We start from the raw sequence: 15,513 nt of genomic DNA, 5'->3' as shown, positions 1-15,513 counted from the left end.
CAAGGCGTGGGTGAGTGTTTGCGACGATCCTCTCGTTTCGAACGAGCAGAGGATCGTCAACATGTGGGGCAAGATAGCAGCAGCCTACATGAGATTTTGCCCGGAGGGGAGGCCACGCAACGGGGAGGATTGCCGGAAGGCCTGGAACCGAATCAGGAGTGCGGTCTCCCGATTTTCGGGTTTGTACACCAACGCACTCCGCATGATGAGCAGTGGCCAAACGGAGGAGGACTGCAGGAGAATAGCTGAGAAAGCCTTCCCACTGAAGGGGGTATACAAGGACTTCACCTACTGGAACTGCTATCTTGTGCTGAACGAGTCCGAGAAGTTCCGAGTAGGTGTCGACTCTGGCTGGCTGAAGAAGCAACGACTGAACTACACCGGTGATTTCAGCGGCAGCAGCGGTGGTTCCCACGACCTCCCCGAGACGACGCAGGAGTTCCCCACGCCGCGTTCGGTCGGTGGCCGACCTCGCCCGATGGGGCGCAAGCGCGCTCAGCGGGAGGCAAGGGGGAACGCCGGGGCTTCCCAGGAGGTCCAGTCGGCATCCCCCCTTGGCCAATCCACCGAGGATCTCAAATTCTTCGCTCGCGCCCAAACGAGCGCTCAGTTGATCAAGACGATGGCCCAATGGCGGGTGGCGACGGATCCCGTGGAGAAGAGCGTGCTTCAAACCTTGCTCATGAGCCTGCAGGACGAGTTGGAGGCGGCACGGAGGGAGACCGGCGGCGGTGGCGGCGGCGGCGATGGTGGCGACAGCGACGGAGGCGGCGACGACGGAGACGAGGAGTGAATTGGCACTCCTTTTTATTATTGTATTTTTTTTAATTAATGTATTTTTTTAAATTATTGTACTTTTTTAAATTTTAATAATATTATTAAATTTTTCCCGTATATGTCTCGTAAATTAAATTTCGTATATTGTGTGATTGTTAATTATTTCATTTTGTATATATTTGTTAATAGTGATGTGGATATTATGTGGCTGGGCTATTGCTGGGCTATTTGCTTGTTTTGATGATGTGGCAGGAGGATTTTTAGTGCTGATGATGTGGCAGTGGCTAGACTATGGCTGAGCTATTACTGGGGCTATTCCTATGGTGGATGGTCTTACGGAGTAAAGGCTAATTCCTCGGAGTATATAAACTACTTGAAGCAAGACGTACATACATTGGCTGAAATTGTGATAAAGATTGTATTTTTGGCGGGAAAATAACAATTTGTTCAACTTTTCAACTTGTTGAACCCTAATCCCCAAATTTGTCTCTGCAGCTGCCTGCAAACATTCACGCACGAGCTACCGGATTTGACCCCCTCAAAACCCTAATGTCGTCCCAACCGGGAAGAGATGGTGGCCCGGTCCCCCAATTGGCCGCAGATGAACAAGAAGTGTTGAAACTAGAAGAAGAATTAGAGGAAATAGCTCAAAAATTACTCGACTACCGAACTAATCTTTCGGGACAACTTAGCTCCACTATCTCTTCTCTCCTTGAATCGCAAAGGCTACTTCTTCCAGGTATGGACGTGAATTATTTCTTCGTATATAGTAAACCTATCAGTTAATTCAAATGTTTTCATTTGCTTTTAGAAGCTCATGTTAGATGTGGGAGTTCTGCTTCTGAAAATTTAAAAACAATTAGACTAATGAGTTCTGTTTTGCTGCAAAAAGACTTTAATTTGGTGTTATTGAAGATTTAATGACTATAACACTGATTCTGGCTGTTGTTTTAGAGGTTTTGGTGTTATTGAAGTTTTCTCTGTAATACTTTGTTATGTCTTATTTTTCTTTGATTATTTTCAGTGACCAAAAGTATGTTGATTCATCAATTGTTTACTGGTGAAATGTAAAGAAGACAATAACACATTCACATTCACATTCACATTCACATTCACACTCCACTAAATATAATATATCATATATTTGTGAAGAATGCTACTATTTCTCTTACAATAGCTTGTTAATAGCAACCTCTATAATATTTCAAGTAGATCTTTTTAGGAGTGAATTTAAATGTATAATATGCAAGAAAATAATTGTAACGAATTGTTTGCTGCAGAAACTGTTAGAAATTGCTACTGGCTAGGCCTTTGTGTTATCTTTTTCTCTTGGTCTTAGGCTTAATTTTTTTCAGCTTCGGATTTATTTGTTTGTAAGCTCTGGTGATGTTGAACAAGTCTACAGAGTTATTTAATTTCTTGCATTAGAGAATTCTTTCGTAAAGTATTCTTTACTTCAGTAGAGCATCGTTGTCTTTTTGTGTCGTGATTTCATAGGGTTGGGCTGTTCTCCCCCACTCTTCTTATAAACTTCTTTGCTTTTACATAAAAGAGACACAAGAAGCATATACCATCTGCAGATTCTATGCACGGGTCTCTTATTTGAACTAGCTCTCTTGAGAGTTTAAATACATAATCTCCAAGAACACAATTGTAATAAATTATTTGCTGTAGATAGAAGATTATTATGAAATTTGCAGTTGATGTTCCAACTGACCTATCTGTTCCCTCTTTTGCATCATAATTTTGGTCAATGTCACATGTATGGCATTTGAAATGAGATTCACAATAGGAGTGTAGGTGATGCTCTCCACCTTTGATCAGCTTACGGTATATAGCAATTTTCTGGTCCCGTAAGCATGAGTTTTGTGTGTCAATATTATCCTTGATCTCGAGAGACCTGTTGCAACATCTTCATTGAAAATATATGATCATAATTGCATCCGTTGATATATTGCTCATACATGCCATGGGTAAATTCTGGGTCAACTAAAGCATTTTACATGTGTATGCGGCTTTATGGCTTATGTCTTCCTCATCTGAATATTAGAATTTTCTTCATCATTGTTCTTCATTCCTAAGATTTTCTTGCTTGCGCAGGTCTGATGAGAGATACCGCGGGCCTTCCAGTAATGGCAGATTCAGACGAAGCTGAGAAGCTACAACTACTAAAACAGAAAATCTCAAGTAATGCCTCAGCAATGCCTGTCGTCTTGAATAGGTTGAAGGAATATATGGCCAGAATCGATGCCTTCGACTCTTCCAACCGGATTATCCATCCTGCTTTTAAAATGAAACAAACCAGTTGATTTAGTTATGTGCTGGATTCCCTTTGGTTTTTATCTTTACTTGACAGTGTGTTATTAAGATGTATGTTGATGAGAACTTGATGTAATTAGCTGAAACCTGAAAGCATTGATTTACGTTTAAAATTTAGAAATTGAATGGCTAAGGAGGGAAAATGGCCTTTTTGCTTAAATAACCTATAAACATCTTGTTGGTTCCCTTCCAACCTATCATCAGATTAGTCTGTTTTTTTTCAACGGTATACATATTTTTTATACTACTTTTTTACTAACTTTTTAATGAATTGTTTATTTATTGTGATTCTCTTATTCTTCCATACCTGCACCAAAATGCCTACTAGCATGAATAAAATGCATCCAAACTAAAGAATACTTAAAATGCTTAGCCTGTCTCAATCTGCTTAAACAGCCCACTAGCTTGAATTCCATAGTTTGGGCTCAAAATAAAACCAAACTATGGAATTCAGGGCGAATATAAGTAAATCTCACAATACTCAAATTTTACTCCACTATAAAATATTTTAGGATTAATTATCTTTCAACATTTTTAATTAGTAGTCTCAGCTTTGATATAATTTTTATATAATCTAAACTTTCAAATTTTTAATTAATAAGATCGATCTTGAATTATTTTTGTGTAGCCTTGGACTTTTAGCGTTTTTAATTTATTGCTTCAATTTTGATAAAATTTCAATCATAGCCAGGGAAAAATGTTTGGCGCCAAAAGTGTAAGTCAAACGATAAGTAAAATGAGGTGGATATTCGATTAAACAATAACATGAAAAAAAACAACTTATTTATTTATCATGAATAATATTATTGGCAGCCAGCTAATGGCTATCTCAGCAAACATTGCCTTTTGTGAATGCACCAATTACCAAAATACAAAAGAAAATACATCATCTCCTCACTCCTCACTCCTCACATGCACTAACCTGTCCTGGATCACTAAACACACTATATTTATTCGGTTATTCCTACAAAAATAATGGAGTATAGTTCATTGAAAAAATATAGAGTAAATGTCATAGTTGGTACTGAATATATGCTCATTTTATCATTTTGGTCATAAATTTTATTTTTTAAATTTTTTAGTCAAATAAATTTTAAATCGGATTACAATTGGTCATCCGTTAACAATTCCGTTAATATTTAATAGTCAGTAATTTTAATTACAATTTTGACCAACTTAAGCAATTTTTAATTATTTAATCATCAAAATTATTTTTTTAAATAAAATCATAAATTATTTATACCAATTTTTAACAGTCGATTCATTCAGTAGGGTTCAAAACTCTGCCACTTTCATCTTCTTCCTCCGCTTCTTCCCGGGAGAGCGGACTCCTCCTCCTCCAATTTCTTGTCCAGTTCAGGGCACGCGCACGGGACCACGCCCGCCACGAAACTGGGGCACAACAATCTCGGGTCCCGCTTCCTGACCCGGCCCAGGCTCTCCGACTGTTGGATGTGGTCGGAGAAGGCGAAAGGGGTGCTGAGGGCTTCGTCGACGTCGAAATCCAAGAAATCGGACCAGTTGAAGAGGGCCGATCGGGTCGGGTCCGCGGCCGGGTTGAATGGGCTCGGTAGTGGCGGCAGTGGGCTGTGCTCCATTTATTGTGGAACTTATTTGACTGCAGCGGAATGTGGCAATTTGGCGGAGTTTGAAGAGGGATTGCGATAAAAATTTGATCTTGATGATTTTTCTATGATTTAAAGGTGGACTTGAATTAGAGAGCGAGACTTTGTTGAAAATTGGAATAAATAATTTATGATTTGGAATAAATAATTTATGATTTTATTTAAAAAATATTTTTGATGATTAAATAATTAAAAATTGCTTAAGTTGGTCAAAATTGTGATTAAAATCGCTGACCGTTAAATATTAACGGAATTGTTAACGAGGGGACCAATTGTGATCCGATTTGAAATGTAAGGATAAAAAATTGAAAAGATAAAGTTAGGACCAAAATAATAAAATGAGTATATATTCAAGACCAATTTTGAGATTTACTCAAAAATATATTATCTGATAATACTGTACTTATTGTCATCCCTTGATGCATGATATGGCCCTCGCACCCACCAATTATTGATCACGTATTGACAAGTTTTCATATACAGTTTATATTTAAAGGCAATTATGAAAAATATTTGTATTTTTGCGTGCATAATAAACGCCATGTTAGACCATCAGCAGTGGGGCGCCCCTATGGCGCGCCACATCATCAATTTTGTAATATTTACAAAATACATACGAATTAAAAAAAAACTAAAATACATTTAAAATACGAATTTTAAAAACTTCATTCATTTAATAAAAATTAATACATTACAATGCGAAATAATAAAAAACGCAAACTCAACGACGGTTACGAGCCCACACTTCTTCAATCATGTCGCTCATGAGCTGCGCATGCTCCTGTTGGTTGCGCATTGTGGCCTGCCTAGATAAAACCTCATCGAAACCTAACGGTAACCCTCTATCGGGTGTCTCGGTCGATGTGCCGGCAGAGCTAGATGCACGGTCGTCGTCATTCCAATCGGTGATGCTTCCTCCTTCACTCTCGACTATCATGTTGTGCATGATTATGCACGCATATATGACATCGGCGATGACTTCCTTGTACCAGAAACGAGCCGGCCCTTTCACAATTGCCCATCGTGATTGGAGCACCCCAAATGCCCGCTCTACATCCTTCCGCGCCGCCTCTTGCTTTTGCGCAAATAAAACCCTCTTCTCACCAATCGGGCAGCTGACCGTCTTTAGGAAAACTGGCCACCGTGGGTAGATGCTGTCGGCCAAGTAGTACCCCATATGGTATTGGCGTCTGTTGGCAGTGAACTCTATGGCCGGGCCGTTGCCGTTACATTGGTCGGTGAAGAGGGTGGACGAGTTGAGGACGTTGATGTCGTTGTTCGACCCGGCTACGCCGAAGTAAGCATGCCAGATCCAAAGCCGATAGTCAGCGACGGCTTCGAGGATCATCGTCGGGTGGCTGCCCTTGTATCCACTTGTGAATTGGCCTCTCCACGCCGTCGGACAGTTCTTCCACTGCTAGTGCATACAGTCGATGCTCCCGAGCATCCCAGGAAACCCGTGCGCCCTCTCGTGCATCTGCATCAGACCCTGGCAATCAGTGGCTGTCGGCTTGCGCAAATATGTGTCGCCATAGGCCACTACTATCCCCCGACAAAAGTACTTCAGACACTCGCGGACTGTAGTCTCCCCACAGTGGAGGTACTCGTCAAAAAGGTCCGCCGTGGTGCCGTATGCCAACTGACGAATAGCAGTCGTGCACTTTTGCAATGGTGTAAGGCCGGGTTTCCCGATGCCGTCCTCCCGAAACGTGAAGTATTCTTCACGTGAAGACAATGTACGAACAATGCTGAGAAAAAGGTACCTCGACATTCGAAACCGGCGGCGGAACACAGTTGGGCCCCAACGTGGTTGATCGGCAAAATAGTCTTCAACCAGACGCCTGTGAGCTTCCTCGTGGTTGCGTCGACATACGTCCTATGTCGAATAGGACGATGGACTTGCTCAGCCGCCGCTGCAGCCGCCGCCTTCTCGCGCTGCATTTGCGAATAGCATGCCGCCATGGCCTCTTCAACGGCTGCATCTAATGCTTCGTCAATCGAACGACCGGAATCAGACGAACTAGAACTATTGGTGTCTTCGCCGGGATTCATTTTCGTTGGATGTTGAGAGAGAATATGTTGAGAGATAGTCGATATGTTCGTATGCACAACTGAATGAGAAACGAGATTTATATAAAAAAACGAAACCGCGTGCCATCGTCCGCGGCCTTCACAATGGGGCGGACGATGTCGCGGACGATGTGTAACATCCCTTACCCCATTCAATTTAATAATCGAATAAGTGATGTCATATAAGTCCATAATTTTTTTTTTTTTGTTTATAGATGATTTATATTTATATTTTTTTTTCCTTGGCAAACGGAGAAACTGCTATATAACGTCTAGAATTAAACCATAAACCTGTCTCCAAAAGTCTATATATATATACATACACACAACCTGGACACTACTCACAAAATATACATGCTTAGCAAAAGTTTACGAAGTAATATAACGTCCAAGGTACATTACACTCCTACTACATGCCACATTTATCAAATCCAAAAGATTTACCCACCGCAAAAGCTTGGCTAGTGACCCGACTTGAGCAGCTGTACAGCAAAAGAGCTAGTCTGATCACCTATTCTGCAGGGGGAAAGAAAGGAATGAGCTTCAACAAGCCCAGTAGTATACTCAACATTAGAGTCTAATTTCCGGAGTTAAGTAAACATTATGCAACCTATTCATTTACACTATTATCTACACACCAACACATATACATATCATCAACCTTCCACATATCCAAAACACGTATAACGAAACCTGATCTCGTGTACCAAATATATCAGAGTTATAACATAGGTTTTACACAATCACTAATCATAACACATATTCCCATTAAGTGCTTAGTGACAGACCAGGGTACTCGGAACAGATCAGAAACATAAGCAGATTTTTGTCCTCAAGGAACTCCGCACAAATCACCCATTTAGGGTGCAGACAGAAGATCGGATCACATGTTTAGGATGCAGACAGATATTTAGATAACAGAATGATCCCGACAGAAGATCAGATCACCCTTTTAGGGTGCGGACAGATATTTCAGAAAGATATTCAAATCACCCATTTAGGGTGCAGACAGATATTCAGATAACCCATTTAGGGTGCAGACAGAAGATCAGATCTCCCCTTTAGGATGCAGACAGGTATTTCAGACAGATATTCAGATCACCCATTTAGGGTGCAGACAGATATTCAGATCACCCGTTTAGGGTGCAGACAGAAGATCAGATCACCCCTTTAGGGTGCAGACAGATATTCAGATAACAGAATGATCCCGCTTCGGTTTCCAGAACGCTAGCGATCTCAGATGATGCAGCACTGCCGTCCTGACATGACAATTGTACTCACAGAACATACTCAAGCACGAGACATGAACACATTCATTCATATTTTTCATATTAAACAATACACTAGCATTTAAAGTCATACCCAAATTGATATCATATAATGCATAATTATTCAACACCATATAATAACTGGTTTATTCAGAGTACATGTATATCAACACTTATTTCTAACAATTTCAACCATAGTACATTAACAACTTCCACTCATTATCGAACATTTTCCCATATATAAAAATTGCATTTAATAAAAACCATATGCAGAGTATAATATCATCTTTATTAAGAGCAATAAGTTAATAGGTTGTGAATACCCTACCTTAAAATCCAAAATGCCGTACTAGATCACTTTACTCATTCGCCTTCTCCTTGCCCGTGCTATCCCTCAGGCCAGGATTACTCAAAGGGAAGACAAGTCTACTCTAATATTGTCGGAAACCGGCGACGGAAACTGCCGAGCAGTCGACAACGACGACAATTCAGCGGAGAGAGATGGTGTTGTGTGTAGGTGAGTAGAGAGGTATCCAGACAGGGAGGAGATGAGGGGAGCTTCCTCGCTGTCGCCGGAGGAGCAGCGAATCGTCCGAAGGGAGAGTTCTCTCCTTGCGTATTAGAGTGTGTGTCTTTGTGTAAAAGAGAGTGAAAAAAAATGTAGAATGGGGGTGGGAGATGATTTTTTTGTTACGTGGCTTCTAGAAGGGAGTAGAGATAAAAATCTTTCACCCTTCCACCCTCTTCTTTTTCTTATTCTCTATTTCATTTCCTTCTTTTCTTTTATTCTTTCTCTATTTCTAATAAAAAACACCACACAAACAAATAATTCACATAATAAGAAACTATCTACACACTTCTAGAATTTAATTTATTTACGACTTCCGACGCATTTGAACTAATTAATTTTTTTTTTATTCGGGCCGTTACAACTCTCCCCCCCCTTAGGAAATTTCGTCCTCGAAATTCGTACCTGATTGAAAAAGATATGGATATTGTTGTCTCATTACATCCTCAGGTTCCCATGTAGCTTCTTCGACTTTGTGGCTTCTCCACAATATCTTGACTAGTGGAACCTTTTTGTTTCTAAGTTCTTTAATCTCTCGAGCCATATCTGAACTGGTTCCTCTTCATACGTTAAATTCGGTTGTATTTCAACCGACTCTGCTTGGATTATGTGAGAGGGGTCTGATCGATATCTTCTCAGCATTGATACATGGAAAACATTATGAATCTTTTCAAGTTCAGGTGGTAAAGCTAGTCTATATGCTACTGGACCTACGCGTTCGAGTATCTCATATGGTCCAATAAATCTTGGGCTCAACTTTCCCTTTTTCCCAAAACGAAGCACTTTCTTCCATGGAGAAACCTTCAAAAAGACTTTGTCGCCTACACTGAATTCAATATCTTTTCGCTTCAAATCAGCATAAGATTTTTGCCTATCAGATGCTTCTTTCAATCTATCCCGTATTAGTCGAACTTTATCTTCAGTCTCCTGTATCAATTCTGGTCCCACAATCTTTGTCTCATTCAATTCTGTCCAACACAATGGTGTTCAGCATTTTCGACCATACAGTGCTTCATAAGGTGCCATCTGAATGCTGGATTGATAGCTATTATTATATGCAAACTCAACCAACGGTAAGTATTTCTCCCAACTTCCTTCGAAGTCTATGATACAACTCCGAAGCATATCCTCGAGAATCTGAATTACTCTCTCTGATTGGCCATCTGTTTGTGGGTGGAAAGCTGTACTGAAGTTAACTCTGGAACCCAATGCTTCCTGCAACTTTCTCCAAAATCTTGATGTGAACCGAGGGTCTCTGTCAGAGATTATGGAGATAGGTACTCCATGTAGCCGTATGATCTCCTTAATATATAATTCTGCCAATTTCTCTAAGGAAAAATCTGTCCTCACAGGAAGAAAATGGGCTGACTTAGTCAATCGGTCAACAATCACCCAAATTGAGTCTTTCTTTCGAGGTGTCATTGGTAATCCTGTCACAAAATCCATGGTAATTCGTTCCCATTTCCATTCAGGTATTGTGATTGGCTGTAGTAATCCGGATGGAACTTGATGCTCAACTTTGACTTGTTGACACGTTAAACATTTCAATACAAATTCAGTGATATCTTTCTTCATGCCAGGCCACCAATAGAATTCTTTCAAGTCTTGGTACATTTTATTGCTCCCAGGATGCATAGAATATAGGCTATTATGCGCCTCCTGTAGTATCTCTCTTTTCAACTCATCATTATCTGGTACACACAACCTCTTTCTGAAATACAAACTCCCATCTGCACCTTGTTTAAACTCCGCTGCTTCGCCCTTGTTAACTTGTTCCAATTTGGCTTTCAATTTCTCGTCAGTCTTTTGAGAATCTGTAACTCTTTGTATCAGAGTTGGTTTCACTCTCAGTTCAGCTAACAGACCTCCGTCGTTTGATGCTTCCAAATATGCATTCATAGCCCTCAAAGCCGAGAGTGACTTTCGACTAAGCGCATCAGCCACGACATTCGCCTTGCCAGGATGATAATCAATTACACAATCATAATCTTTGATGAGTTCCATCCATCTTCTTTGTCTCAGGTTCAATTCCTTCTGTGTAAGTAAATATTTCAAGCTCTTGTGATCTGTGTATATATAACACTTCTCGCCATACAAATAATGTCTCCAAATCTTCAAGGCGAATACTATAGCTGCCAACTCCAAATCATGGGTGGGATAGTTTCTTTCATGAATCTTGAGTTGTCTCGAGGCGTAGGCTACAACTTTACCCTCTTGCATTAATACACAGCCTAAGCCGTTATGTGATGCATCACTGAAAATTGTATAATCTTTGCCCGATTCAGGCTGAATCAACACAGGCGCCTCTGTGAGGATCGCTTTCAGCTTTTCAAAACTCGCTTGACATTTATCATCCCAATGAAATGGAACGTCTTTCTGAAGTAAGGAAGTAATGGGCTTAGCTATCATCGAAAATCCTTTCACAAATCGTCGATAATATCCAGCTAAGCCGAGGAAACTACGAACTTCAGAAACATTCTTTGGAGATTTCCACTGTATTATTGCTTCAATCTTCTTTGGATCCACCCGAATTCCTGCTGCAGATACAACGTGACCGAGAAATGTAACCTCCGACAACCAAAATTCACATTTGCTTAACTTTGCATACAACTGCTTATCTCTGAGTATTTGCAAAGTTGTTCTCAAGTGTTCTTCATGATCACTTTTGGTTTTAGAATAGACCAGAATATCGTCGATAAAAACTATCACGAACTGATCAAGATATGGTTGAAATATTCGATTCATCAAGTCCATGAAAGCGGCAGGAGCATTTGTTAGCCCAAACGGCATAACCTTGAACTCGTAGTGGCTATAACGGGTTCTGAATGCCGTCTTAGGAATATCAGAATCTATAACCTTCAGTTGATAATATCCTGACCGTAGATCGATCTTTGAAAATACGCTTGCACCCTTTAGTTGATCAAACAAGTCATCAATTCTTGGCAAAGGATATTTGTTTTTGATTGTCACTTTGTTCAATTGTCTGTAATCGATGCATAATCTCATTGATCCATCTTTCTTCTTTACAAAAAGCACAGGTGCTCCCCATGGTGATATGCTAGGCCGAATGAAGTTTCGTTCAAGTAATTCCTGAAGTTGGGCTTTCAACTCTTTCATTTCAGCAGGAGCCATTCTATACGGTGCCATCGAGATGGGGTTTGTTCCTGGTGCAACATCTATGGCAAACTCGACTTCTCTGTCTGGTGGCAACCCAGGTAACTCTTCGGGGAACACATCAGGATAATCACATACTACAGGTATTTCCTGTAATTTGGATCAACCACTCTTGTATCCCATATATAAGCCAGGTAAGCCTCACAACCTTTCCAGATCAACTTGCTAGCTGTTGCAGCTGAAATCACATTAGCCAGGTAATTTGATCTTTTTCCAACCACCAGGATCTCATGATCGTCTGGTGTATAAAGTGTTAGTCTTTTCCGACAACAATCCACTACTGCACGGTGTACGCATAGCCAATCCATTCCAAGTATGATGTCGAATTCGTGGAAAGGTAACTCCATCAAATCCGCAAGGAATAAAGATCCCTGGACACTAAGAGGACACTCTCTATATAATTGATTCACTATAATACTTTTTCCTAGTGGACTGGACACCTCTACATCAAACGCGGTCTTTTCTAGCGGCAGATTAAATTCTTTTATAAGTTTATCACATATATATGAATGCGTAGAACCAGGATCAATCAAAGCAGTAACAGATATGTTAAAAAGTGTAAATGTACCCAATATCACATCTGGTGCATCATGCTCCTCGTGGGCCCGGATAGCATAGGTACGTCCTGGTGCTCGCAGTCCAGCTCTGGATGCAGACTCAGATGTTGTCCTACGACTCTTACTTTCTCCAAAGTCTCTTCCAAGTCCACGTCCTCGCTGGGCAACTGGTTCAGATCTCACAGATGTGGGCACTGGAGTATCCCTCGGTATCGGACAATCTTTCGCGAAATGATCGCTCGCGCCACATCGGAAGCATAATCCTGCCAACCTCCTGCACACACCGGGATGGCGTTTCCCACAATGCTCACATACGGGTACTCCACTGAACCCTCCTGAGCTAGCCACTGAAGGAGTCGGTGCCCTCTGTCTGAATCTGGGTCCTTGGTTAAAGCTTCTTCCTTGAGAACGTGCCGGTGCAGAATGCCCACTTCTCCTGCAATCTTTGAACTTCTTGCTTGTAAAACGCAATCCGGAGTAGGATGAATCTGCAGGCCTCTTACCCATACTCTTGTTAGCTTTCTCTGTTCCTTCTTCAGAATCTAATGATTCCATGCTTTGTGCTAACTCTGACAATTTAGTCAAATCATTTTCTCTTGTTCCCAACACTAATTTCTGGATATTGTCATTTAGCCCTCGTTCGAACCGCCGACACATCTCCTCCTCATTAGGCACGATCTCTCGTGCATATCGAGACAAGCGTCGAAAGTCACTTTCATACTCAAGAACGGACTTGCTGCCCCGTACCAAGTAGAGGAACTCTCTTCTTCTTTCCTCCATATACTTTACCCCCACGTATCGCTTTCTGAATTCTTTCACAAAGAATTCCCAGGTGATCATCTCCGGCGTACAATTCTCCACTTTGCTCAACCACCATATATAAGCTTCTTCTTTTAGCAATGATATAGCACCCTGTAGTTTTTCTTCCTGAGTACTTGGCATGAAAGTGAAGATTCGCTGAAGTTGCTGTGACCAGTACTCAGCTGCGTTAGGATCATCAGTTCGTCTTCCTCTAAACTCTTCAGCTCCGTATTTACGTAATTTTTCCACAATTGAAACTTGAGTAGGGGTTGTTGTTGCTGCTATTCGGCGCAGAGCAGTCGCCATCGTCTGTAATATATCTTGCCCCGGGATTGGGATATCATCAGTATTTTCAGGTTGTTCTCCAGATTGAGATCCTTGCATCATACTTTGGGCTTCATCCTCAGCCATAGTTAGATTCACAACTACAGAAACAAGTACCCAATATATAACAGCTGCGTCAGGTCACTAGCGTAAACACAACAAGCTCCTATGTATCCACTTGTGAATTGGCCTCTCCACGCCGTCGGACAGTTCTTCCACTGCTAGTGCATACAGTCGATGCCCCCGAGCATCCCAGGAAACCCGTGCGCCCTCTCGTGCATCTGCATCAGACCCTGGCAATCAGTGGCTGTCGGCTTGCGCAAATATGTGTCGCCATAGGCCACTACTATCCCCCGACAAAAGTACTTCAGACACTCGCGGACTGTAGTCTCCCCACAGTGGAGGTACTCGTCAAAAAGGTCCGCCGTGGTGCCGTATGCCAACTGACGAATAGCAGTCGTGCACTTTTGCAATGGTGTAAGGCCGGGTTTCCCGATGCCGTCCTCCCGAAACGTGAAGTATTCTTCACGTGAAGACAATGTACGAACAATGCTGAGAAAAAGGTACCTCGACATTCGAAACCGGCGGCGGAACACAGTTGGGCCCCAACGTGGTTGATCGGCAAAATAGTCTTCAACCAGACGCCTGTGAGCTTCCTCGTGGTTGCGTCGACATACGTCCTATGTCGAATAGGACGATGGACTTGCTCAGCCGCCGCTGCAGCCGCCGCCTTCTCGCGCTGCATTTGCGAATAGCATGCCGCCATGGCCTTTTCAACGGCTGCATCTAATGCTTCGTCAATCGAACGACCGGAATCAGACGAACTAGAACTATTGGTGTCTTCGCCGGGATTCATTTTCGTTGGATGTTGAGAGAGAATATGTTGAGAGATAGTCGATATGTTCGTATGCACAACTGAATGAGAAACGAGATTTATATAAAAAAACGAAACCGCGTGCCATCGTCCGCGGCCTTCACAATGGGGCGGACGATGTCGCGGACGATGTGTAACATCCCTTACCCCATTCAATTTAATAATCGAATAAGTGATGTCATATAAGTCCATAATTTTTTTTTTTTGTTTATAGATGATTTATATTTATATTTTTTTTTCCTTGGCAAACGGAGAAACTGCTATATAACGTCTAGAATTAAACCATAAACCTGTCTCCAAAAGTCTATATATATATACATACACACAACCTGGACACTACTCACAAAATATACATGCTTAGCAAAAGTTTACGAAGTAATATAACGTCCAAGGTACATTACACTCCTACTACATGCCACATTTATCAAATCCAAAAGATTTACCCACCGCAAAAGCTTGGCTAGTGACCCGACTTGAGCAGCTGTACAGCAAAAGAGCTAGTCTGATCACCTAATCTGCAGGGGGAAAGAAAGGAATGAGCTTCAACAAGCCCAGTAGTATACTCAACATTAGAGTCTAATTTCCGGAGTTAAGTAAACATTATGCAACCTATTCATTTACACTATTATCTACACACCAACACATATACATATCATCAACCTTCCACATATCCAAAACACGTATAACGAAACCTGATCTCGTGTACCAAATATATCAGAGTTATAACATAGGTTTTACACAATCACTAATCATAACACATATTCCCATTAAGTGCTTAGTGACAGACCAGGGTACTCGGAACAGATCAGAAACATAAGCAGATTTTTGTCCTCAAGGAACTCCGCACAAATCACCCATTCAGGGTGCAGACAGAAGATCGGATCACATGTTTAGGATGCAGACAGATATTTAGATAACAGAATGATCCCGACAGAAGATCAGATCACCCTTTTAGGGTGCGGACAGATATTTCAGAAAGATATTCAAATCACCCATTTAGGGTGCAGACAGATATTCAGATAACCCATTTAGGGTGCAGACAGAAGATCAGATCTCCCCTTTAGGATGCAGACAGGTATTTCAGACAGATATTCAGATAACAGAATGATCCCGCTTCGGTTTCCAGAACGCTAGCGATCTCAGATGATGCAGCACT

The 15,513-nt window shown here is 41.4% G+C and overlaps 1 protein-coding gene across 1 annotated transcript; it reads left to right on the top strand.

The window, feature by feature from the left end:
* Positions 1 to 1,189: 1,189 nt before the first annotated feature.
* Positions 1,190 to 3,222, top strand: LOC121782393. Its single transcript, XM_042180208.1, has 2 exons — positions 1,190 to 1,516; positions 2,878 to 3,222. The coding sequence occupies exons 1-2, from the start codon at positions 1,327 to 1,329 to the stop codon at positions 3,084 to 3,086; spliced, it is 399 nt and encodes a 132-aa protein (XP_042036142.1). The 5' UTR covers positions 1,190 to 1,326; the 3' UTR covers positions 3,087 to 3,222.
* Positions 3,223 to 15,513: the final 12,291 nt, after the last annotated feature.

This window comes from Salvia splendens, chromosome 20 (genome assembly GCF_004379255.2).
Source record: "Salvia splendens isolate huo1 chromosome 20, SspV2, whole genome shotgun sequence".
Taxonomy (NCBI): Eukaryota; Viridiplantae; Streptophyta; class Magnoliopsida; order Lamiales; family Lamiaceae; genus Salvia; species Salvia splendens.
Note: the sequence above shows the minus strand (reverse complement) of the source record. Positions and strands in the feature narration are given on the sequence as shown.

Excerpts from the sequence above, each read along its gene's own strand:
- LOC121782393 (XM_042180208.1), top strand. The coding sequence starts at position 1,327 with ATGTCGTCCCAACCGGGAAGAGATGGTGGCCCGGTCCCCCAATTGGCC. Across the intron at positions 1,517-2,877 it reads GCAAAGGCTACTTCTTCCAG|GTCTGATGAGAGATACCGCG; the intron begins GTATGGACGTGA and ends TTGCTTGCGCAG.